The 16,933-nt window shown below is 31.4% G+C and overlaps 1 protein-coding gene across 1 annotated transcript in view; it reads left to right on the forward strand.

Moving 5' to 3' along the window:
* thoc6 (THO complex 6) overlaps positions 1-10,914 on the forward strand; it is a 56,412-nt gene extending 45,498 nt beyond the window's left edge. The window contains exons 11-13 of the mRNA XM_067279140.1: positions 4,972-5,085; positions 10,599-10,724; positions 10,798-10,914. Of these exons, the coding sequence (XP_067135241.1) occupies positions 4,972-5,085; positions 10,599-10,724; positions 10,798-10,881 (324 nt within the window). The 3' untranslated portion in view covers positions 10,882-10,914. The remainder of the gene's footprint in view (positions 1-4,971; positions 5,086-10,598; positions 10,725-10,797) is intronic.
* The last annotated feature ends 6,019 nt before the right edge of the window (positions 10,915-16,933 follow it).

Consider the following 16,933-nt stretch of genomic DNA (forward strand, 5'->3'; position numbering starts at 1 on the left):
GGTACCGTTTTTCAATAAACACTAATCTCTAATAATTAATATATTTGACTTTAAATTAATGAAAATATGTAACCAACATTTTAATTTATTATGAAATTTGGTCCGGAGCAGTGGCGTGCAGTGACATTTGACGATGGGGAAGCTGTGCCGGCCCTGGATAGAATTATTGGAAGCGTTATACAATATTTTTGTGTGTAGCATCCATGAGCTAAACTGCATGAGGTTGGTGTTCTGAAAATGCATGTGCAAATGTGTATAATATTTTTGTCATGGAAGCTGTCCCATATTTGACAATACAGCACTTCCATTGGGAAATATGCGTATACAAATTTATATTCGAATATACAATAGCAATCTTATCATTGTTTTTCACATGTTGTGTAGAAATTTGTAATAAGATACATAGTGCGGTTATAATAAAATATTAATTTTAATTAATTCACAGTACATTAAAATATGAAAATTATCGCACATGTATTTATATTTTAGAAAATATAAGGGAAGCGGTGCTCCACGGCTTCCATGGACGGCACGCTATTGGTCCAGAGCTAGATGGGCATTTTGGGGCATTGCCATTTTGTAATTATATTAATAATTACAATTTAATTTTGAAAAATATGTAGAAGAAAAGATTGATTTAGGATTCAAAACTTTTGTAAGCCGGGCAGATACTGTATATCTGCAAATTATGACATTCAGACTGAGTTAATTTTTGTTTCTAAGCTTATGTATAATTTATAATTATATAATTCATTTAGGTTACATTCTTGCTAAGGATACCTTTGTAAAGATGATGATGATGATTTTATTTATCTCTAGATAATTTTAAAATAAATTAATTTTTAGCTCTTGCTTACAAGTGATTCTATAAATGTATTTTTAATAGACTCCATCCATTTTAAGAAGCCCATCATGGATTAAAATTTTTTTAGGCATATAATATCTCATTTTCAGAACCAAAGCCTAACTATACTTTAAATTCAGAACTACCATTTTGAACAATGGACTTTTTAAAATGAATAATGTATAATATTAAGAATTAATTTGTACCTTAGAAATAGTTCAAAAACTCTGGTTATTACTGATTGTATGAGAAAAAACTGGATGCAAAGTAATAACTATAACAAATTTGCCTTTAAATGAGAGTTTTTTGTTTAATAATATCAAAAACTCCCATTTGCACCACAGCCAGATCTTAGAGCTAGTCCAAATGGTATGCTGTTCTTCGTTCTTCAAGTTTAATAGTGAAGCTTACACTGTTTTGGAGAGTACAAACACAATAAATAAACTAGCAGATTTGATGTGCTACCAATTATTTTTTGGATTCAATGGAGTAACATACAAACAGAAGAAAGTGTCCCAATGGGAAGTCCCATGTCAGGACTCTTATGCGAGTTGGTAGTGTGTCAACTGGAAAAGGATGTCCTAGGAACATTCAGGGAGTACATTATATTCTACAAGAGATATGTGGATGACGTGTTAATAATTTGGAAGGACAAACATAGGATTGAGGAATTTTTAATTGCAATAAATGACAGTTGTAATGGTTTAAGGCTAAAGCTGAAACAGAAAAGCCATACATGTCTACATTTTCTAGACATTAGTATACAGTTTAAACTGGGCAGTATACAAACAGCTATGTACTTAAAACCCACACTTGCACCATTGTATATACCAGCATGGTCAAATGATCCATTTAGGTATAAGATGTCAGCATTCAAGGCGCTTATTAAAAGAGCGTTCTTGTATTGCACCAACATACAAGATTGACTTAGGGAGATTAGCAGAATTAAGAAGGTAGCGAAAGGTTTAGGATACAGAACAACTGCAATCGAAGGATTGGTCAAGTTACAGACAACATGGAAGCAGATGAGATAATAGGGGGGATAAGATCAACATGTTCATGTACAATAGTAAAATGGAAGGAGTGATGGAAGAATCACGTAAATATAAAAACATGAAAACGGTATATAAAAGAGTGCCAAACATATACAGACTGCTAAGGAATGATAAAGACGAAGGGAGAATGCAAGATAAAGCGGGGGTCTATAAAATTCCTTTTGAGAATCAGCAGCTGGGAGTGACAAAAGATTATATTGGGGTCACTAGAAGAAACTTGGCAATACATATAAGAAGGCACAAATATGATGTGAATAAAGGATATAATAACACCGTTTTGGCAGTCATGGCACAAACAGGAGCAAACATGAAATGGGATGAAGCGAGAATAGTTAGGACAGTCCATTCTCCGACAATTGCATTAAGTATGAAGAAAATAGAGATATATAAGAGTAAAGTGAACAATAATTGCTTAAATGCAAAAGACACCAATGCTCTCCCAACAGCCTGGAAATACGTAATAGAAAAAGAAATGGGAGTTAAAAACCCATAAAAGGATATGGCAGTTATGCTTTAACTAGTTTATTGTATTTTCAATATAGTATTTTATTTTTACATTTGTTTGGTTATATAATGTGTTAGTAATTTGTTGTTTATTTAATATTTAACCGTTTAATGTAATAATTTTTAAAAATTTTCAAAAAACTTTAAATTTTATGAGTATTCAAAAGCTTTGTGTTCGGTTGTGGAACTATAATTTCCTGAGGATGGCCTATAAAAATAGGCTGAAAGCATTTGAATATTAAATTGCAGTAAGCTCAGCAAATGTTCTGGTGTTTAATTTAATTGTACTATCTGGATATTGAATATATGAGTGAAATTGGAAGAAATAGAAGTGTATTGGAAATTGCTTGGAATAATTTGAATTTGAAGAATTTTACATTTTTAACTTGCACTTTAAGATGAAATAGTTTCTCCCCTGAAGATGAGCTATGACAGTTGAAAGCTCTTGAAAGACTGGTTTTTTTATATTTTACCTCAAAATAATAATTTATTATAACTGTGTTTAATATTAACAATGATAAATTTATAAAATTAAATACTTAACATTATTCTGCACTCAAAGCTAGAACTACTTAAAATCAGTAACACAAAAAACCTTTCACACTTTGTTTCTAGCAATTAAATCACTAAGTACAAACGTTTTCCGCCATTTTCAATGGCTGAAAACGTTTGTACTTAGTGATTTAAGTGAAAGGTTTTTGTGTTACTGATTTCAAATACTTAACAATACAGTTTTTAATAGTAAAAGATCAGCATAAAAGTTTTTCTGTACTCACATCTTATTGACAATTATGAGAGAGTTCACATACACATACAAACATTAACCTTAATTTAACATGAGCACAGTTTAATTTGAATTTGACAAACATTTTTGATGTAATGATATATCAAATTCAGGTCTATATAGTTCAGTATTTTATTTTGGAATGAACATGCAAATATTACTATATTTAAATTTAAGAATAAATTTGAAATTCAAAGATTGTTCTATGTTTTTACAACTACAGTGGAACCTCTCTTAATGAGCATAATTCATTCCAGAATCTTTCTTGTAATGTAAAACACTCATTAAGCGAAACAAGTTTTCTCATATAAATTAATATAAAATATGATAATGCATTCCACGTCAAAAAAATACTCAAATATTTTATGTATAATGTTTATTCACAGAAAATTATACAATATACGTTATGAAGGAGCATGAATCCTCATTATCTTTTCTTTTAGCGGGGAATGAACCAACCTGAAATGCGAATTCGATTTGCAGAAAACAAAAAAAAATCGCAGATAATATGTCTGATAAAGATACCAAATGATATGCCAAATTCTTGGGCTATGCAAAGGCCATAATTAAATATTAGAAATTAATTAATTTGACTAGAGGTAGGCAGTTATGCTGCCATCTCGTATTAAACTTAATAATTATAAATAATTAATTTATAATTTAGACATTTTTAAAATTTAATTTGGAATTGGTCATTAAATTTAGTACGAGATGGCAGCATAACTGCCTACCTATAGTGAAATTAATCAGTTTCTAATAATTAATTATAGCCTTTACCTAGCCCAAGAATTTGGCACATCATTTGGTGTGTTTATTATATAATAGGATATGATTGTTGATATTTATACGTAATATATGTGAATACAAATTTGGAAAAATGTTTGATCATGAGCAACACTAAGATGCTAGCAGAACGAGTGCTAAACACAGACTGATGGAGCATGTGCACAATCCAGGACTTCCCCTCTCCTCGTCACTCATTAAGTGAGTCGTTTTTTACAGTTTGTTTGGCTCATTACGCAAAATGTTCATTATGCAAGGTTCCACTATATTATTATAGTAGAAACATTTTAAACAATTTTAAATTGTCATCTTCAGGTTAAAGAATACAAAATAGAAGATAAAACTAGAATCTTTTAAAAAGGACATGTCCAGTTTCTATCAGATAAAATATTTACATAATGATGTCATCTTGCTCAATAATGGTTTATAAATGGATCAAAAATGATTAAAAATGGAGGATCAAAAATGATCTTATAGGGATATCCAGGCATGGGACTAAGTAACTACTCCTTCCAATAGAAATCAGGCACTTTCCTTTTAAAAGACTCTAGTTCTATCTTCTGTTTTTATATTCTTTAACCTGAAGATGGTAATTTAGAATTGTTGAAAACATTTTTTTATCTTATTAAACATTACATTTTTGTTGGATTTTCTGGCAGTTGTGAGGAGCAATCTCATCCAGTTATTTAGAGTTATTGCTCATAAAGCATAACAATAATAATATAAAATTAACATAGATGTATTATAAATGATTAGATGTTACATGTACAGTAGCTTTTAATAATTTTCAATTAATAAAAATTAATTTTTGTGCAATGTGTCCAGATTGTTATAAGAGATTTCATTAATAATAAAAAAAATATTACTTTAAGTTGTAATGAATGTTAACAAGTTATCTTAACAATTTAATTTATATTTATTAGTCATGATCATTAATATATTACATAGGTGTTAATTCATGAAATTTTATACATTATTTTTAATTTCAAATTTTCCTCTAGGTTTGTGGTGGTGGACCAACTCTGTGTGTGTGGCATGTCAGATCACTTTCTCCCGCCACACCTCTTTATACTCCAGATGCAACAAATAGTGTTGCTATTTTTCATGATGATGTTGTAAGTTTTAAGCATACTTATTAAGTTATATAGATTTAAGATGAAATAAGCCTTTCATTATTGATATTAAACAGTACATAGAACAAAAGGATTTAATTGAATACTATTAGAGCATTATACTCTATTAAGGAAAAATTGCCAGCTGAATGAAATTCACACAATGAATAATATAATCTTTTAAATCCAGCACAAAATTAGTTTTTCAACCAATAGTTTTGGTTTAGCTTGATAGCTCTTAATTAGGTTTAAACTTAAATCAAACAAAGGAATGCTTGTATTCTAAAATGTTCAAAGCATTGTACCACATACACCTCAAAATATTAGTTGAAAAGTATAATTTGTTCTGGATTAAAATGTTATATTATTTGCTGTATTATACTTGTATAGACAGAGTGTGAAAAAATTTGACGGACAAATTTCTAAGAGTAATAGGATGGTTTGAAACAAATATGTTTTATTAATCAAACATAGGTGAAAAATGAACAAAATTAAGTTTAAGTATTATTAAAATTTTTAGTAAATTCTAAAAATAAATAAAATTATTTCCAGATTATCAAGTTTTAAATTTTGTGAATATATTTACGTATTATTCTTTCCATAATTTCAGCAACATTAATCACAAAAAGCAAAACCATTTATTATCAGTAAATATTTATTAATCTAACATTTTCGGTCTTCTTAAAAGACCTTCAGGAGATATTTACATAGGAGTCACTAGATGATTACTAAACAGAGAATTAAGGAACATAAAGATAACATCTGGAAGGAACAGCCAGTTACAGTCTTAGCAGCCTATGCAGTAGCAGATTCTGTAATGGTAGAATGGAATCAAGCAGAAATAATCCAACAGGTTCAGGAAAGTGACAGATTCAATATATCAAGGATGCACAACCTTTTCTGAAGGACCAGGTTAGGATTAAGTTTACTGACCAGTGGACCGGACCATTTTACAACCCTCTTTGTTGACACAAGGAGTTTAATTACTTTAGCCGCGGGCAGTGTTGATAATCACGGGAAGTTTATGACTTGACGCAGTTTGAAATAATTATTAAATCCAAAAATTTTTAGTGTAGTCAGCTTCCTTTTAGTCATATGACTCTATTCCAGCTATTAATTTTCTTGGGCCAACATAATAATTAAAAATTTTTTCTATTGTTAGTCTATGGAGGGACTTTGTTGTAAATAATTGGTTGTTATAGCTTTTGTACATTCCTTTTTGAACTCTGATTGGTATTTTCTAGTTTGAATGACATTAGGTTGACGAATAAGTGTCTTTTCAGAAAAGATTGATTCAAATTCGACTATACCACTCAGAATTTAGAATGTAAATAAATGCTAAAAAATCGTTATTTTCATGGTTTTTCAGCACTATTTTCACTTATTTTTATGTTATTTGATGCTATTTAGATGAATAAGCAAGTTTTCTGAAGCATAAAATTGAAAATTTCCCTCCAAAATAGAAACGACATTCTAACATCATTTTATTCTATTTGATTCTTCTAAAAATTGTTATAATGCTATGTATTAGACTTAAAATAATTGATATCTAAACCAGAAAGTGTGTTAGCTAGAAACATTAGAACTTCAACCCCCATTTCTCACCTCAGGGAAAATCATAAAACAGTTGGTTGCTAATGACTTTGTAAAAGGGAAAAAGTTATATACTTAGAAACTTCGAAAGAAGGGATTTTGCCCATACCATTCATAAATATTGAAAGGGATCATATGTGGCCCCGGGCTGCAGGTTGTGCATCCCTGAATATATGGAAGCACAGTACATTCATATGGCCACAGAATTATAGAGAAAACACTACAATTTCACCAGCCTGGAAAGTATTGCTTGATAAAGTATAAAGGTGGACTAAGGACACTGCTGAATGGTACGTATTTAGGTTATATGGTAGTGATTGATTTACCAGTACAGAGATTGTAAGTATTTAAGTAAAGTTCATAAAGTATAATTTAGAGTTTTTTTGCCTGGTTTATATCACAATTTATAAATTTTAGTTTTTATATAGTTTTGTTTTTTATCACTTATTGCAATATTCTATTTAACATGTAAAAGTTTGAAATGCACATTTTTAAAATTTGTCTTATTCCAAAAATGGAATATTCTGAACCATGATAGAATAAGTGGCAACATTGTTCTATTTAAATTGTAAAATTCAAATATCTCCCGAAGATGATCTATTAAGACGACCAAAAATGTTAGATTAATAAATATTTATTGCCTAGTAAATGGTTTTGTTTTTCTGATTAAGTCAATGGTGTAGTTCAATACTATCATAACTAGCATTTTTAAATTTTATAGGAAGTTAACACAAAACTTTGATCATTATTATAAATCATGGCATACATATAGAAAATGCGTGAATATATCATATGGGTCTATTTAAAAAAAATATATATCATATGGGTCTAAAAAAAAATATATATCATATGGGTTTTTTTTATGTTCTTCAGGATACATATCTTATACAATGATTGTAACAGTGATGAATACATCCCAATAAAATGAGTATAATCAAGTTCTAACATCACATGATACTATTGTATAAATCAAAAATCTCTCAATACCTGTTATTGTAATAATAGGCTGATGTCGTATCTGAAAATGTTATCAAATCAATGAAACAAAAATATTAATGTGGCTAACATAAAAGCTTTTTATTGGCAAAATATATTCCTCCATATAATTACAGTATGAAGCATTTCACATAAAAAAAAGAATAATAATAATTTCATTCCAGTTAGATTCAGTCTCATCTCCATATCCCTTTGATCAAATAGCATGAAGTTAACATGACTTAGATCAGTGATTCTCAAAGTGGGGGTTGCAGAAAAATTGATGCCAGATTAATTTTCTTCAATTATTTTATAAATTTAGTATGGATTCTTGTTTAGAAATAGTAGAAATAAAAAATATATAAAATAATATTTACTTAAATAAATTGCACATATAAATAAATATGAAGAAATAAAAATTTTATTTAACAATGTAAAAGATATAAATCTACAGAGACTTGTTTTCCCTAAATAGAAAATGACATCACAATTTTTAATTTTTTGTTTTATAAGCTTTAAGTGTGAAGAATAATGATAGTAATAATAATGCTAATGATGTAAAATAAAAATGTTACATAAAAAAAAAAATAAATAAACTACAAGTTTAGAGGTTTGAACTTACATCTTCTAACTCCAGTGCTTAGTGTCTTATCTACTTGGCTATCAACATTCAGGAATGTGAAACTTCCAAAGACATCAGGTAAACACTAAATTCTCAGGCGTTCAATTTGTGGAAACACTTGAGTAATGAGTCTTATTTAGACAAGGAGCTGTTTGTGTTTAAGGTTACTTGCTCACCAAGTTTTGTTCAAATCGAAGACCCAAATGTCTGATTTTCTCTTTTAAGTGACAGCTTAACCTGTTACTTTTGCTTTCCAGATGCCAAACTGAAAAGGCTACCAGCACCTGCATTAATTAATAAGTAAAACTGGTGGCAATAAATAATTTTGAAGTGGCAAAGAAAAATTTAAATTGGCAAAATGGTTGATGATATTTTTAAATTTTCTAGAGTGACCCGTATATACTTTATATATTTATATATAGGAAAAGCACCAAAGTCAGACCTCTATCACTAAGTAGGACCCCTTGGCTTATTTTGTGAAAAAAACGTTTAGCAAACTAGCATTTAGTGGAGTAAATAATTCATAATATTGTCATCAACCTGTGGAATTGTTATTACTCAGATCTGTTTTCTTGTCTGCTAAAAAATGTGGATTTTAATATTTGCTATTAACAAAATTGTTGAAATTGATTTTGCAGCATCACTTCACTTCTAAACAGATAAGAGTTAGTTTCTTGTTACTATCATGTAACAGTAAGATAAAATTAACAATTTAAACCTGAGGAATAATAGTAATAATAATGCTAATGATGCAAAATAAATGTTTCCTCCTGTGCTGCCAGTGATAACTGTTTATCCATATCACTTTGGATTTTCAAATTTAAGAAATTGTACAGGGAATTTCTTCAATTTTCGAACCGTGTTGTAGAAATGCCATGTTGTATGAAGGATACCTGTATATAGTATGTGTAAATTAGCATTTTAAGTACTGTAAATTCAAAATACATTAGTGTATTTTGAATTTACAGTACTTAAAATGCTAGGTGTTCTAAGTTCAAACCATTGCACATTGCTGTTATGATAACATTGACATTAAGTAATGTTAATGTCAAATGACAATGGTGAATTAATTGAGAAAGTTTTTCTGCACCAAAACAAAATTCCACGAGACTGCAATCTTACACTGATATTAACTAATAATTACAATAATTTTTAATTAAATTTAATAATCATCTTTAGTTTTCATTTAATAATTATTAAATTTACTTCAAAATAATAATTAACGTAATCAAAACTAAAGACGTCATTCCCTTTTTGCTTTATTTTTTAAACTCTGTAGTGTAGAAATTCTTTTTACATTAATTAAACTAACATTTTTATAAAATTTAAAATATCAAATAACTTTAATTCTCATATTAACAAACACATCATCCTGTACTTAGTGCCCACCCCTGTAATTCAATTGTAGTCATTTACAAACTGATTTAATTATGTAAATTACGTTTAAAAATAAATAAATATGCTTTGTCATTTTTATTTTACAACTAATTTCCTTTGTCCGGTAATAATAAAATAAGCTCGGGAAAATTAAACAGAAAATAATTGATATTAAGATTACATTTTAGACAAAACTAAAGAAAAATATTCTTTTAAAACTGCTTAAAACAGTTTTGTCAGGAGTTTGGCTTGTGTTAATATTTTAGTTTTGTAAGGCATTAGTGATTATTTTTAGAATTTTTTTATGTGAGTCAGTGATTTTAATATGTTCTAACTGTTAATGTTCTTATGTTGTAACTCATGACTGGAATAATCAGCATATACAACATACATCCTTTCAAATTATTTTTCATTTACAGGTAACTTGCAGGTTATCCAAACAAAAGTATGGTAATGAAATTATTTTTTTTATTTTATTGGCATTTGTGATAACTTTATACTTTCTAATTAGATGGTCTCTGTTTTAATGTTTATAATGTTCTATTTATATAGTATGGTGTAAAACATCTTAAGAAATACATATAATGTTATAAGCATAAAACTATTATTAGTTATCATCAGTATTATAAAAGTTAGAATAAGACAGGATGCAATTTTTGATACATATAACAGTATCATTTCTGTAATAGCAAGTTACGAAATGATAATTTGAAATTAGAATGTTGTAATTCTGTTTTATTTAATGGAAATAATGCCAAATGCAGCAAAATATGTGTATGGAAATGAATACTTCCCAATTCTTTTCACATAATTTTACGGTTTGATACAATTATTATGATTGTTTGGTTGTTTAAAAAATCAAGTACGTAATTGTGTCAGTCGATTGTAATCCACTAAGATTGGACCATTATTTTTGTGTAAGCTTTAAAATCAAATTTTATTGAAATAGATAATTTCTGGAGGTTCTCAGCCATATGTGTGCCATTGGAGTTTTGGTGGAGAAATAAAAGCAGAAATTCCAACTTCGGCCAGTGGTATTTACAGCATTGCTGTCTGTGCAAAATCCAATCAAAAAGTCAGTGCTGTGTTTTCATTTGTTATGTTCAGTACAAGTAGAGAAAATTCTAAAACAAACTTTCTAATTACAGGTACTTAGTGCCGGTGGAACCAGTCACAAAATAGATGTCAGTACAAACTTTATGTATCGTGACTTTTCACTCATATTTTCATAATTTTATCAATAAATTAATGTTTAATTTTTTTAATTGTGTAATTACTATATTTTGAATTTAATTATTTTTCAAGTTAAAATTTAAACCAAAGAATTAATCTCCATAATGTAAAATGGAAATTTTTGGAATTTTGGTTTAAGGTTGGTTCACACTCAATAATGGATTGTTCTGCTGGGGAATTGTGAATTTCCTGGTGGGCCATTTGCTCTGTGTCTGTTCCCATAATATAAACTCGTTAGAAGACATACAAATAACACCTTATCCTTGCCGAGAAAAATATTTATTTCAAAAACAAACATTTTCAGCCTGATTTACAGGTCATCATCAGGTTGTGAACGAAATTGGAACTAAAGCATTCCAATAATAGAATACAATATTCAAAATCAAAAATTAAATAACCAACGGAATAACATAAAAATGAAACAAAATATAAAATAAGTACATAGGATTGCTTACTAACAATTAACATAACATCTCTAATAAAAATTACTAATTTAACTGATTAGAGTTCTTAGTAAATTTTTTAACCGTAAACTTCCATGCAGAGGGAAGACTTTCTCATCCCTCGCATTCAAACATCCTTCCTTTAAACATTACTCCTATAAATCTGAATCTTTTCAGCGGTCTTTGCCAAAGATGGGGAATATAAAGGTTTGATGATGGCTGCATCATTCCATTTGACTACAGAATTTTGTGTTTGCACCATTTGGGACAAAATTGTTGCATTAGACCCCTTTCTGATATTATAACTATGTTCCTTGAGTCTAAGTCCCAAACTTCTGGTGGTTACTCCAATATAGTCTTTTTTAATATCCAGTTGCATATTCTCATATGGAATTCTATAAACTCCTGCTCTTTCTTCTGGCTCTAGGCTATCTTTATCATTTCTGAGAATTTTGTATAAATTTGGAGCCCTCTTTATAAGCATTCTGAAACCTTTTTTTGTCCACAACTTCTTTCATAATGTTATTCATACTTTCATTATAGGTAAACTTCACGATTCCAGTCAGAACACTTTTAAATGACCTTTTCCTGATGTTTGCTTCATATTTATTAACTAATCCAGGATTGTGATTTTTTGGTAACCCAGGGTCTTGGCCACATTCATTATTCTATCTATTTCTTTAATCCTGTCCTGGATTCTGTCACAATACAAAAATGCCCTTCTTATCAAAGCTCGAAAAGCCACAATTTTATATCTAAATGGATCCTTGGATTGGGACGGAATATACAATGGGCTGTGTGATGGTTTAATAAAAACGCTAGTGGATAAATGACCTTTTTTGAACTTGATACTGATGTCTAGAAAATGCACTTCTATGGAACTCTTCTGTTCCAATCTTAAACTAAGGCCATCGTTATTATCATTGATCTTATCCATAAAATCTTTAATCCTACTGTTATTTTTCCATATTATAAGTAGGTCATCAACACATCTGCTAAAATAAATGATATCCTCCTTGATGATGATTTAATTTTACAGTAGTGAGTCATTTATCCGAATCAGTTGGGAACTGGGGTTGTTCGGATAACCAATTATGTATGAAAAAATATATTAGCCTGTCCAATGTTGAAATTTTCTCCGTTGCGTGTCGCTTCGTGTTGAATTTTCGTCGATTTTAAGCCTAACGAAAATTTTTATAATAATAATCGAGGCTATTGTATTGTTAAAAATTATTTCTTTATTTTGTACAAACAAAATAAATATATTGAAAAATATAAAAACATAAAAATTATACTCTAGAAGTAAATCTAGTATCAAAAAAGTTCGATTCGGCACGACACAGTCCGACTGGAAAGCATTCGGATAACGACTCTCTACTGTATTTTATATTTTTTGTTATTTCGTTGGTTATTTAATTTTTGGTTTTGAATTTTGTATTCTATTATTGGAATGCTTTAGTTCCAATTTTGTTCACAACCTGATGATGGCCTTTAAATCAGGCTGAAAACGTTTGTTTTTGAAATAAATATTTTTCTCGGCAAGGATAAGGTGTTATTTGTATGTTTGATGTTTTGCTGTGTACTTTCTGATATCATTAGAAGACTTCATGCCCTGGCTGTTATAGATGGCCCAACTCTCTGCTCACTCACCTTACAGGCTTTGTCTACTTGTTCCCAATATAGGCTGTTCAAGCAAAAATTTCAATAACTTATTTGGCTATATATATATATATATATATTAGTATAGATATATAAATATAAAGAATTATACAATTCCAAGTGAAGATTCCATAATGTAAACTAAGTTCAGATTCATTTTGAAATGCATCTCTATACTCAAATTAATTGGAAAAACAATTTTTCTCAAATCACATTAAAATTTTCAGATTCTTTTCTGTCAAAATCAAACATATAACAACCCTTGGATTCCAGAACAAAACATTCTATTTTTGAATTTTTCACAAAAAACATTTCAATTTCATGGTTTTGTGGTTCACTTTGCCCACGCATGCCCCATGGGCTTGGCCCACTTGTTGCCAACATAGACTAATCATAACGAAACTTTTATGATGATTCAACCCCCTTTCCAAGAGGAACTAACTTCCTTGTCCCAAGTGTGAGGTTCTGGACAGATCCAAACTGTCACAAAGTTCACAAATATTTAATTGATTCAGAGAAAAAATATTTGCTTTAAACGGCAAAAGAAAAATGTTCAAAGCTAGACACAGTATTTTATTTATGTTAAAATGTGAGAGTCGTAAATTTTAGAAGAAATGTTGTCCTATGATCAACCATCTCCAGTTGGGAGATTGGATTCAGCTTCGAGTTGAACCTCTCCTGTGATCTGACTTGGAGTCCCGTTACACTTAGTAATGAGGGACCAGCCACCTGGAAAGCATGGATGAGGGAGATCAATCAATTGGAATGGCTGATCGAGGAGCAGAGATTAATATAATCCCAGTCTTCAAGTACACCTGGTACTTGGTTTGTCAGGACTCTCAGTCAGTCAACAGACACACCTGTGTCATTGCGTCAAAAGTGCAGATTTTCTGAATTGTGTCAACTCCCTGGACCTCGTAGCACTGTGTGTAAGCGAAATCGATATCACTAATCCTCCAACTCCATCATCCTCTCCATTCTGTCAACTTAGGAACTCAGTGAACCACCTGCCTAACATCCTCTTGATATTGCCCAGGACTGTCATCATCACTTATCATTACTGTATCCTAGGAAAGATTGTCAACTCCAACTGGATGGTGAACTGCTTGGACTGTCTAATGGACTTTTAAACCCATCAGACAGATCCCTTGATGGAATCTGTCTGTAAAATATGTAAGCATCCTTTTTGTTAAAATAAACAGGTTTTGTGTAAGACACTTGAGTCCAAAAGCCACCATCCACATATGCAAATGACCCCTAGTCATTCCTGATAGGGAGTTAATGATTCCCCTAGAAGTCAGCATATCCGCACTGGTGTCAGAATTGGGATATTTTTAGTCCCACAAATCTGAGTAAGGTAAAGAAAAGGTGTTTTCATCAAAAACACTTTGCTTGGGTTGGTTGGACAATGGAGGCAGATGCAAGTGTTCCGATGCAACCTCAATGGTGGCAGCAGCAACTCTCTTCCCTCCTTTTCTGTGTACAGAGGAATGATTCCGATGTTTTCGGGTGATTTCAGGCATGTTGCAGACTTCTTCAGCACTCTGGGGAGATTGCAAGCTTGGCTGGATGGTTACCTTGGCAGTGCCTGAGCACCTTCAGCAGTGTAAACTCACAGGCATGGCTCAAGACTTTGCATTGTGGAACTTAAGCATGAAATATGTAACAGATTTCAACAAGTTCCAGTGGTTCAATTGTGAACCCTATTCAATACGTGTGCAAAAATTTAACATGTGCACACAGGACAAAAAAGTGCAGGAATTCGTGGTCCGTCTGCAGGCTCTCGCTAGTGTGACAATCATAGAGCAGACAGGCATGAACAGGTAGGAGAGCATGATTATTAAACACTGCGAACAGCGGAAACTGGACAAGAAACTACATATCCTGTTCTTGCACACCCTGACAGACAGGCTCAAAAGATAGGTAATGACACATGATCTGCCAACGATGCACTGAGAATAAACACAAAGAGACGATAGATCTGCTGGTGGGAAAGATGTGGGGTTTATTTACTAGCATTAGCAATACCGTAGATGATCATAGTGCTTGATCAGAGGAAGGGAACGTGTGGAGAGAATCAGTACTTGATGCTAAAATTGCTCAACTGTCTGAACAATTAGCAACAATAGGGAAAAGCGGGATCAACAGCCAGCACCCAAGCTAACAAACAATTATAGAAGGGAAGAACTCTCATGAATGAATCGAACTCCAGGAGCAAATAAGGCGATTAACAAAATGAGAAATTCACATTATCCCACGAGCTCCCAGCACCACACATTGTATCAATTTTCCCCATGGTTACAGCCCACCAATCTGCCAGGACAACTCCATGTTATAACTCTTTTTTGGAACAAGGTCCAATTTCCCCCATGGAGAGGGAATGGGGAAGGACCAACGAAATGTTATGTGACGAACTCAGATTGGTCAGAATACGAATGTTATATGCCATCTCCTCCCAATTGGTAGCAATAACTGTAGCATTAATAGGGTGGAAATGCCAGGACCACTCAAAGGTATTTCCTAGCAGAGGAGAGAATACAAGGTTAAGTAGTAGAAGGTAGTGTGGGTGAAGGGGAAAAATAAAGTGAGAGAGGATAGTTGGTGAAACCTCCCAATTGGTAGAGGAAAACGTCCCTTCACAATATTGCGGGAAGTGGGGAGCAAATTGGGACACTCCAGGATGGCTAACCTCTACAGGGAACACTTGGAATGTTGTGCAAAACAGTCAGATAGATGTAGACACTTTTTCTCAGCACAATTTAGGCCAGTTGATTATAGAAATAATGGATGTGGTGAGTCATTGCCCTTTTATCTGCTGCATTATGGTGAGATTTGGTACGAGAGTAGCTTCAACACAGAGCACGCCCAGACTAACGACAGTCTCTCAACATCGTGATTTTGTTCTCTGAATGTAACCGAAGTGACTCTAAATTTATAACGCTAAAAATGGGACAGAACGCTAAAAACTAAAGTGACTCTAAATCTATAATGCTAAAAATGGGACAGGTAACACTAAAAATCTATAAGGTGAACCGTTATAGATTTTTAGCATTACCTGTCCCAGAAAACTGACCAGTAGAAAACAAATAAATGTGAGATTTAGTCACTTCAGTTACATTCAGAGAACAAAATCACAATGTTGAGAGACTGTCCACATTTAACCCAATTAGCAGGAATTAATAAATCAAGGAGTAGAGAATTACCTCCCTACACATTGATTTGTGAGATTGAAGATAGAAAAGTGCAGGTGACAATAGAGAAGTTTCAAAGTTGCACATCGTGTTTGCTCCGCCACTTTGCCATGTTTGTGGTCTAGATTCTACTTGCTTAGCTTGTATGTGGTTTATTTGACTGGTTGGCAGCACTTTTTTCAATTTAAACTTAATAGAACCTCAGTTTTTTATATTATTGACAAAGTTAAAAAGAAGATGCTTTTCTGGTGAACTATTCTTGCAGTCTGGTAGGATGAGGTGCTGCTTTATATGAAGAGAAAGTTTCATTATACCAAGGTGTTAATCCATACAAAGTTGATTCATGCAAAGCCATCTCATTGTAGATCAAGAGTTGTGGCTTAAAGTAGAATTTGGTGACATCATATACTATTTGGTTTTGAAGGTAAATTACTACACTCGTTCACAAATGAAAGCTTACAAATCTCCTGATTATGTGCTCTTTCATAACCCTCCTGATATGCAGCTGGGTTCTGGTCACTTTCATACCCCACGTTTAATGTTTGCACCAAGTCTGGTGGTGATATGAGGAAGGTTTTCCTTTTGGGGTAAAAAAACTTTTTCAATAATATATAATTATTAATATTAAACAATTAATACTAAAAATAAATTATCATTATGGTATGTTATATGTAAATAAGAATTTGTCAGGAACAACTTGAAGCTTACTATGTAATGATTATTTGTTACTAATGAATGTAAAAAAATCATTGTGAAAA

Source organism: Centruroides vittatus, unplaced genomic scaffold, assembly GCF_030686945.1.
Source record: "Centruroides vittatus isolate TY-2023 unplaced genomic scaffold, ASM3068694v2 contig_854, whole genome shotgun sequence".
NCBI classification, from domain to species: Eukaryota; Metazoa; Arthropoda; class Arachnida; order Scorpiones; family Buthidae; genus Centruroides; species Centruroides vittatus.